The sequence below is a fragment of the Pinus tabuliformis genome, chromosome 2_2 (assembly GCF_031772625.1).
Source record: "Pinus tabuliformis cultivar Carrire ecotype Pingquan chromosome 2_2, CPIR1, whole genome shotgun sequence".
Taxonomy (NCBI): domain Eukaryota; kingdom Viridiplantae; phylum Streptophyta; class Pinopsida; order Pinales; family Pinaceae; genus Pinus; species Pinus tabuliformis.
Window position 1 is genome coordinate 1307939349 of NC_142300.1, and position 10413 is coordinate 1307949761.

Consider the following 10413-nt stretch of genomic DNA (forward strand, 5'->3'; position numbering starts at 1 on the left):
CTGAATAGAGAAGTAATACTTTCTTCATAAGCTTCGGGTTTATCAGGCTTCTCAGCAGAAATATATGTTCGTTCTAGTTTATGAACTAAGGACTGAACTTCAGGAGATTTTGGAATATATTCTGAAGAAGGTAAGTGTTGAGATACTTCAAAATATGAGGGGGAAGTTTCTACAACTTCTGAGTTTTGAGTGGGTGACTTAGAACGTGATCGAGAAGCTGCAGAATTTTTTGAGGGGGATTGACTCTTATGAAGGCTTCGAGTTTGAGATTTAGATTTATATGCCATTCATAGCCGGGGCCCTCCTTCTAGCGCCAAAAATGTTGAGGCCTCAGAAATCTGTGGCAACAACAAAGGGGATAACCACCCAGTCCGGAACTTAAAGCAGCTCCTTTTCTGTTTGGGATAGTGGCTCCAACTGGATATGATGGGACCAGTTTCCCAGTGTTTTGATTTTATATGATTTATCAGATTTTTATGATGATTCGCAAAAGAATAACTAGAAGTTAACACAACTTTATTCTAAAATGCAAAACTTTGAATTAAATCTATTTTAATCTAACCCGAGGTATTGTTGGTTTTATGCGATATAAAAAGATATCTATGTAATCTATGATGATATATATCAATCGCAGACTATATAGAGTTAATATATTGTACGATGATTCCTTTGAGAAAATAGTTAATCAAAAGAATTGTGAAAAACATATCGCATATTCTAATGATCACATATGAAACATAATATTCTCTATTCTAATATCGTACAATAGTGCAACTGATTTCATACATAATTCATGAAAAATAAAATTATCACTAATACTAGAACAAAGATTTAGCAAACATGATAATAGTACCAGATGTGTACCGTTCTGCTCATTTGACTAGTGAAAATAAGCCATAATCAATCTTCTACCAATCAGTATCCCAAAGAATACAATATTGCATCAACAATGATCAACAAAAAGATATTTAATTAAAAAGACCATGTTCCATGATTCCATCAAGGCATTTACAAACTTACGATAGCGCATTCTTTATAAATGTTCTTAATAAAATTCTGAACCCTTCTCTAAATGCACGAAAAGGGTTTAAATACTACTCTTAATTAACTAAAGATAACTTATACAAAATATCTATGAGGAGGTTTCAAACAACATTCCTCGTTCCTAGTATCCAACTTTCCAAAAATAAAACTGCTCAAAAATGACTCAGGTCCTCATTGATTAATCACCACTGCCATCTTTGCCTCTCAGCTCACAAATGTCAGACATTGGCCTAACTTGTAGTGGCATCCTAAATTGTGTTCTCAATTTCCCTAAAAATATAGCATCTTGTAAAGGTGGCAACATTCTTTGTACTGAATCCAAGGAGCAATTCAAGGCCATGATCTGATTGTGTGGTTTGACCAGAAGTTGTCATACTGCCTCCTAGTTGATTTTTGATAGCCCCTCAATTGTTTCCTTCTGTAGCTTACTCTTATTCTTCCAATTCTCGTATAATGCTTTAAGAACAGGAAGCGTTTTTGGGTCACTCTCCTTTATGAGGTTGGATGTGTGCAACATGTGATTTATTGTTTTGACAATGCTTCTTGAAATAATCGATACTCTGGCTATTGCTAGTTCGGCCTGTTTCACCTGTAAGTCCCAATCAATGAATAGAATATCCTTATATCTTTCATTGATCTTCGAGAGACTTGACCTTTCCCCTCATATGAATCCTCCCATTCAATATAATGAGAAATCTTAGAATTGAGTTCATTGAACTCAATTCTTTGATCAATAATGATGTTTGTTAATTGTTCAACCACTTTCATTTTACACTTCTATTCATATTAAAATTATGTGATGGCTTATGAAATTTTACCATTGAATTCTTGTCATTGCTTATGTAAATCATTGGCATATGTCAAGATGGTTTTTCTCATGCATCAAATTATATCAAGCGTAATTTCATTTCAACGAACAAAATCTTATATAAAGTGTTTTTCTTTTAATATTAAATAAATGAAAGTGTCTTTTCAAACTAAAGTGTAATCTTTATTTCAACGAACAAAATCTTATATAAAGTGTTTATTTTTAGGAGTTGTCTATAATGCGATTTTTTGGAGATTCCGGTGACGGAATCTGGCGGAAGAAATTGAGGTTAAATCTTGATTTTTTGCAGTTAAAATGGTTTTTTAACTGCATATTTGGATTCAGCACCCTGAAAAACCCTTGGGACGCTTTGACTGTGCAGAAACTAGCTATCAAACTTGCGATTCCAATAAATTCCTGCCAGATTTCGACCAGAAAAACCCGCTGGAAAGGCTTTCAAAAAGTCGCGCTATAGAAAATGGCTTATTTTTAAGGTGATATAAAGGAAAGTTTGTTTTTTCATTTTTTAACAAGCAGGCCATAAATGTGTGTTGTAAAATAATCATCACTTTTGCATATCGATGATTATTTGTGGACCATGACGTTATATTCAACGTGTGGAATATCTAAAAACAAATTATCGTCATCTTCTATCATTTTCTCGATTCATTGAATTCCATATCATCATTAATGTCAACTCAGTTGGATTCCACTCAAATGTCCCGTCGATATTCGAGAGGCAATTTGCTCACTCAAAGGTCACCTTAGAAGAGACGTTGTAACTTCCACAATGAGAATCATTCAAAGTGGGCAACAGAACATCAGAGGAAACAAAACCCCAGCCAGTTTTGTAAATCACGCAAAATAGTCGACACGCCGTGGTCCATGAATTATCCGCAATTCCATAGATTTTGGTTAAACCTCTTAAAGCCACTCTGGTTTGCCAACCAGCCCTAGAAACCAGCTCGTGGTTTCTCTGAGTTCGGTGGATACCCTCCCCTATATATAGACATTAATATTTTCCAAGTTTCCAGTGTTCTGTTGCATAGAATTTTTTATAGATTTGTCTGAATTCGAGACATGGGGGGTTGTGTTTCTTCAAATGTCACTTCTTCCGTGGCATCTATTGCAAAACTCATATTGATGGATGGGAACATCCAGGAGTTCTCTGAAGAGGTGAGATGCCAAGAAATTCTGCGAGAATATGAGGGCCACGTCATCTGTAACTCAGATGGCCTTTACGTTGGTCAAAACATCTCCCAGGTTCTGGGCGATGATGATCGATTGGAGATTGGGCAGCTTTACTTTCTTCTTCCTCAGCGGAAGTTACAATTTTTGTTGACAAATTCAGACATGGCTTCTCTTCTTTCCAAGATTAGTGCTGCGCTATCAAAAGACAAGAAGAAGGCTACCAAGAAATCAAAATTATCATGTGGGTTTGGTAAAGCTAAAGCGGAAGGGCAGCCCTTGTTCGATATTCATATTCAACCTGATGAATTTGGAAAGGAATACCACTATTCCTCCGTTTGTTGTATGTACAGGGGCGGGAATATTCCAACCTCAAGTCCAAGAATTAGACGGCTAACCCAATACCGGGCCAAGTTGGAGACTATTGCTGAGACTCAGTGATCGATGGTAATTGTGGTTTTCCTGTGACTAACATTCAAAAATCAAGGAAAGAACAATGGTCTGCTTTACATATCTACTTCATTTACAGCCATAGTTTCGGCTTCTTAATGATTGGGGATGCATTGTTATGGTGGGAATTGAATATAAGAGTGACAGGTAAATCTCTATGACTATATCATAGAATGTCACAAAAGTTTATGAGGAACGCTGTTGCATTGGAATTTGGATGGCATTCACATACGGTTGGGAGCCAAGTGGAACAAAAGAACTCCAAGAAAGCCAGTCTGGAATGTTGATTACTCTCGAGGCCATCAATTGCAACATGGCTTTGCACAATAATGCGATTCCATGCGCCTGTTTTGCAGCATCCACTACAGCGAAAAGCCTCTCAAAATCCAAGGGCAAATTATGTGACTATCAACAGAGATGTAGACTGCAGGAACACTCAAACAGTGATCTGAAAGATCAATAGCGCTGACGATGCCAAAAGCTGAAGCAGGAAGGAGTTTCACAGACTAACTGGTTTGAATGAAAAATGAGTAGTTACTGAAAATGTAAAGCCACTTTGGCGAATTTTATAATGCAAATTGCAATTTAGCAAATTTGATTGTAATAAGTTGTGCAAAATGCCACGAACACCTATTGTACACAGTCGTTTATTCCAAAATTCTCAATTATGGTTTCGATAGAATGCGTTTTTTTTTAGTTTAGATGTACAATGGAGGTATCACAAAAATGTTTTAAACATTTCTATTATAGGTAATAAACACTATAATTGTCCACGGATGCGGGTGTCTCGCCAGTTCGTTAATGCGATGGGAGAGGAGTGGGGCGAGAAGTGACGTCACCTGCCCGCGATGGGACAGGAGTGGGGCGAGAAGGGACGTCACCTGCCCGCCCTGTACAACGAAGATTATAGCCAGTCTACAGATGAACCTCGGCATTTGGGTATCGCAACGTTTCATGGCTTTACCGCAGGTGACTCTGATACTCCAGCGTGTCCCCCGATATGTTTTTCACCTCCGATATGTTTTTCACCTCGGCACGCTCTGGACGTCGGCTCTCTTGAATGCCATAGTAATGGCGGGTGCAATTCGAGGCAGAACTGAGGGTGATAAATCTAGGCTCAGCCATGGGATCGATGTGGAGCCTTTGTTGTTTTGTTGGCCTGGTTATGCCCTGTATGATGCTGGCTCTAGCAGTTTGAAAGGGGCGACTAAGTTGGGTGCTTTGGTAGTCCTGCGGAGCTCCGTCAGCGCCCTGGGTTCTCTCTAAGGCATCGGGCCCTCATTTGGATGATCATTTGAATTGCCCGTGTTCTGCTTCTGTGGTTGCTCGGTCTTGTTCTCACAGTGCCGCTGCTGCTTTCGATATGCCCCGTCTCCGCCATAGAATGAGATGTCGTAGGGGCACCCCTCGGCGGGCGCCCTCTAGCCCGTCCTCCAATTCTACCTCCCTCTCCAGCGATTTCATAACAGGCCATTACCCTCGCACTCGTAGTGGGAGAGGGCGTCTTCATCTGCCCTGCCATTACCCTAAGCCCCGTCCTCCAGACTCCACGTCCTCTCCCACATTCGGCTCTACAATTTTCACCTTCAATTGCTCCCTGAATCGTCCTAGGATTACTGCTCATGTTTCGGTGTTCTTTCACGAGGACGCCCAGGAGGTGGGAGAGTCTAGCTCTCATCAGGAGGGCCCTGGTTCGGTCTCTGTGCCGAATCCGCGTTCTGTGCAGGCTCCGGAGGTTCCAGCGCGCAATGCTATTGATGTGGTGATGGAGCAGGCGACCCCTGGTCCTTCTGAGAATGATGATGCGGGACCTGCCTGACTTCGGCTGGTGTAGAATCGTAGAAGAGCCTCCAGATGATTAGTTGATTCTCTGCTGCCTTTGTTTCAGGTCATGCGGCCCATAATAGAGGGCAAATTTTTGTTACTGCTGATAAGTGGGTTCTTCCCTACAAGCTATGGTTCAAAATGCAAGTTTTTCTTGGAACCTCTGTAAGCTTTGTAATGTCAAGAAGGTCATCACTGGTTCCCTGCGTGGGATTGGATTACACGGTCCCGTCTAAGTTCTATGTCTTGGGAAGTTTTTCTATTTCTATCTGCCTCTCCTTCTAGGCAGTTGTTTTAGACTTCGGTCAAGATGTAATTTTACCCTTTTATTGTGAATAGAGTAGTTTTATTTAGAAATAAATAAATAAACACTATAATTGTGTAATAATTGTGTCATGTTGGCTATTATAGGTTAATATTTGAAAGATTAGGTAGAGGAGTTTTCCTAAAAATTTCAGTTGGGGAGATTAAATCACACATTTGACTCCAGCAACAACCACAATAAAACAAAGCTAATAACTTAAGCAAATTTTTCGCACAAATAAAATTACCAAGTAAAACAAAAGTTTTTACTATGATTTACAATTCACCATGCAACAAAACAATAAAACAAAGCTAATAACTTCAGCAAATTTATTGCACAAATAAAATTACCAAGTAAAACAAAAGTTTTTACTATGATTTACACTTCACCATGAGTTGGTGAGTAACTCAATAAAATCATCAAGTAAAGCAAAAATTCGTACTTTGATTTACACTTCACCAAAGAGTTGGTGAGTAACTCTCTAAAATGCGAATGCCCCCACCACAAATTGCTCCATGTTTTTCTCCTCTTTTTCTTTGAGACTTACACCTTGTAGTAAAACTAAAGACATTTACAACACGCATGTTTGATTAAAATATATAATTTTAATATTTTAATACATGGCAAGACAAAATATTTAAAACCTAGGATGGGTATTTGTTGAAGATAATGGAGAATATCCTAGAATAGGTAGAGTTGGTTCACGTAACTTCAAGATAGGAATTAGTTTCTATTTCTTAGGATGTTGTTCTAACTTCCCTAAAACCATGTTTTCTATTTAATGTGTAATGTGGATGAACAATGTATTTCTTAGGATGTTGTTCTAACTTCCCTAAAACCATGTTTTCTATTTAATGTGTAATGTGGATGAACAATGTAGAGCATTCTGCAGAGTGAGACTCTCCTGGTTCAGACTCTCTTTCGTAGAATTGACTAGTGGGTTTTATTTTATTAATACAAACATTGCCATTTTTATCATGGTATTAGAGCGTCAAGGCTGAGGAACCTGTACGCTGGCTGGTGGGTGGTTCTTTGAACCGAGATCATCGTAGTTGTGAGGAGGATAACTACGATGATTCCGAGATTGTCGCTGGTTCTGAGTGTACCTCTGCGATGAGGGCACTGTAACTCCCTCACGCTTATTTTCTAACTTTTTCATCACAGGAAAGACATGTACAGCTGAAACGACGTCGCAGAAACGATAGGCACTTCTGCGACGATCATGTAAGCCAAGAACAAGGTTGTAGCTACAAGGGGAAGCCAAGAACAAGGTTGTCGCTGTCATAGAAGCTGTGTGGAGAAGCCAATAATAAAGCTGTAGCTAACAACACGAGGTTGTCTAGAGGCTGAGAAGGAAGCCACGGTGATCTGCGCGTGTGCTGCGAGATCAAACAACATTGAAGAACAATGATCTGTCTCTGTCACAAATCTGGGGTAAATTTAACATCTTTTACCTATCATATTTTTTTTTCTCTAAATCTCCAAGATGAATAACAATATTTTTGAAGCATGCATGAACAAGCATAACAAGCTCGATGGTTCCAATTATGCAAATTGAAAATTCAAGATGCAGACTCTGCTAGAAGCACAGAGTGCTTTGACGATTGTGAATGGGATGAGCTGAAGCCCGCGGCTAGATCAGCAACAGTCCCAGATTGGGAGAAACGAGAAAGCAAAGCAAGGAAAATGTTAAAGATGTCAGTGAAAGACTGCTTTATATTGCACATCAGAGAAGGTAAGTCCGCTAACAAGATCTGGGGAATTCTGAAGGAATTGTACAAGATCAGGAATTCAAATCATCTTTTGTTCCTCAAAAGTAAGATCCTATCCATGAAGATGGAGGAGAATGAAATAATTGTTTCATTCATAGCAAGGATCAAGGATCTCAAAACCAAAGTATCAGACATTGGTGATATAGTTGATGATACAGATCTTGTAACCATTATAATGAATGGTGTCACTGATGATTATCAAATGTTCATCAGCGGGATAAATTCTAGAGAGAAGATCCCACATTTTGAAAAGCTGACAGGTATACTGATGCAGGAAGAAGAGAGGAGATCAACTCTAAAGCCCCAGAGTGCCGATCTTGCATTGATGGTGAAGAAGAACTTCTAGAAAGGGAAAGGAAGTCCACAACAGCAAAACGGAACAAGTTCACAGAAACGGCCAAATCAGACCCAAGGTATGCATCCAAATAAAAACTACTCTCAAACTAAATGTTTTTACTGTGGAAAATTGGGTCATATTGCCAGGGAATGTAGGAAAAAGAAATATCATGAAGAACAACAGAAGTCGAAAAGACATGCAGGTCATCTCGCGAATGGTGATCAGGTGCAGAATTTAAGATTGTTCATGGCAGATTGTGATGAAAATGTTGATGCAGACATCTGGTATGTAGATTCGAAAGCGTCAACACACATGATAGGGAACAAGCATTGGCTAGAAGATTTTAAAGAAATAAATGAAGGCGCACAGATTTACCTAGGTGATGACAGAAGTCATCAAATCAAAGGGTGTGGGAAAATTTCTGTCATCCTACCTAATGGTAATATCAAACAAATTTATAATGTGATGTATGTGCCTGGCATAACAAAGAACTTGATTTCTGTATCCATGATTACAGATCAAGATTTGAAAATTGAATTTTTAAAATCTAATTGTTACATTAAAGATCTGCTAGATGGTATGAAGACAATTTCTACAGGAATCTGAACAGGAGAACTGTACAAGTTGGATGGGAGGCCTACACTAGTTCGAGCACTGACAGTAGCAATCCTGACTACAGAAGAGCTTTAGCACCAAATGTTCGGCCACATCAATTACAATAATTCGCTGTTACTAAAAAAGAAGGAAATGCTAAGATATCTTCCTATGCTAAAGCAAGTACATAATGATTGTGATGCCTGTACTTTAGGAAAAATGCATAGAGAAGAATTCCCTGTTAGAGTAGAAAAGAAACTGAGGGATATACTGGAATTAGTGCACACAGACCTTTATGGACCCATGTAGACAAAATCATTAGGAGGTGCACTGTATTTCCTATTGTTTATTGATGACTGTACAAAGTTTTCTTGGGTGTATTTCTTAAGTAAGAAGAGTCATACATTCGAATACTTTAAGTAGTTTAAAAATATGATTGAAAGACAAACAGGGAAACAAATAAAAATTATTCGTTTTGATTAAGGGGGAGAATACAAGAAATATGAGATTATCAGATATTGTAAATATCATGGAATTTTGCAACCGTTCACAATACCCCATACTCCACAACAAAATGGAGTAACAGAAAGAAAGAATAGAACAATGGTGGAATGTGCTAGAAGTATGCTAAAAGTTAAGAATCTTTCAAATGGTTTTTGGGCTGAAGCAATAAATACTGTAGTTTATTTGAAAAATATGAGTCCTACAAGAAGTCTTGAGTCTAAAACTCCTTATGGAGCTTTATATGGATATAAACATGCAGTAAAACACTTAAGGATATTTGGATCAAAAGCATTTTCCCACATTCCAAAGGAAGATAGAAGAAAATTAGATTCTAAAGCCATCAGATGTACTTTTATAGGGTATTTTTCATCAAATAAAGCATACAGATTATTTAATCCCTCTACTCACAAATTTTTTGTCAGTAGAGATGTTAAATTCTATGAGCAAGATCATGAAGAACCTGATAAGAACTATGAGGAATGGGACATTCCGTACTTTTTGGATGAAGAAGAAGCAAATGACAATCAGGGTCAGCAAAAAACAAAGGCAGAGGATGAACAACAACAGCAACAACAGTAGGAAGAAAATCAAATAAGGCTTGAAACCACCACCCCACCACTCAGGAGATCAAGTAGGAAAGCTCAAATGCCTACAAGATATAGGAAAAATGCTTTTACAACTAGTATGATGAATTTGGTTGAACCATCTAGTTATAAAGAAGCAAATGCATGTAGTGAATGGAAAACAGCCATGGAACAGGAATATGATTCAATAATCAGAAATAACACTTGGGAATTGGTTGAACTTCCTAGAGGAAAACAAACCATAGGTTGTAAACGGTTATATAAACTGAAGATTATTGCAGATGGAACCATAGAAAAACTAAAAGCTAGGTTGGTAGCAAAGGGGTACTTACAAAAAGAAGGGATAGACTATGAAGAAACCTTCACCCCTGTAGCTAAATTGAACACTATCAGAATGTTAATCACTTTAGCTACTAAGAAACATTGGATGATGCATCAATTAGATGTAAAGTCTACATTCTTAAATGGAGAACTAAGAGAAGAGGTTTATCTAAAGCAACCGGAAGGGTTTGTCCAGAAAGGAAAAGAACATTTAGTTTGTAGATTGAAGAAAGCACTTTATGGACTAAAAAAAGCTCCCAGATCATGGTATGAGAAAAATGATTCATTTTTTTTTACAACCTGGCTACAATAAAAGTAAGAATGACCCTAATCTTTACACCATGAAAGATGAACAAGGGTGCGTAGTGTTGATTTCGTTATATGTAGATGATTTGATAATTACAGGTGATGCTACATATCTAATTGATGAAATCAAGCAACAGATATCATAGATGTTTGAGATGAAGCATCTCAGTGAACTCAAATACTGTTTAGGTCTTGAGATCTTGAGAGATTCAGGTCAAACATTTATGTCTCAAGAAAGTATGTCAAAGGCCTGTTAGAAAAGTTTTGATTGGATCAATGTAAGCCGATACAGGTACCAATGCAGCAGAACATCAAATTACAGTGTAGGATGGCTCAAAAGCGGCGGCTGCAACACTTTTCAGACAGCTGGTTGGGAG

General features: G+C 38.2%; 1 protein-coding gene across 1 annotated transcript; it reads left to right on the forward strand.

The window, feature by feature from the left end:
- Nucleotides 1-2932: 2932 nt before the first annotated feature.
- Nucleotides 2933-3905, forward strand: LOC149198309 (uncharacterized). The gene has a single exon (XM_089404120.1). It carries the CDS (start codon nucleotides 2933-2935, stop codon nucleotides 3479-3481), a length of 549 nt encoding a protein of 182 aa, XP_089260246.1. The 3' UTR covers nucleotides 3482-3905.
- Nucleotides 3906-10413: the final 6508 nt, after the last annotated feature.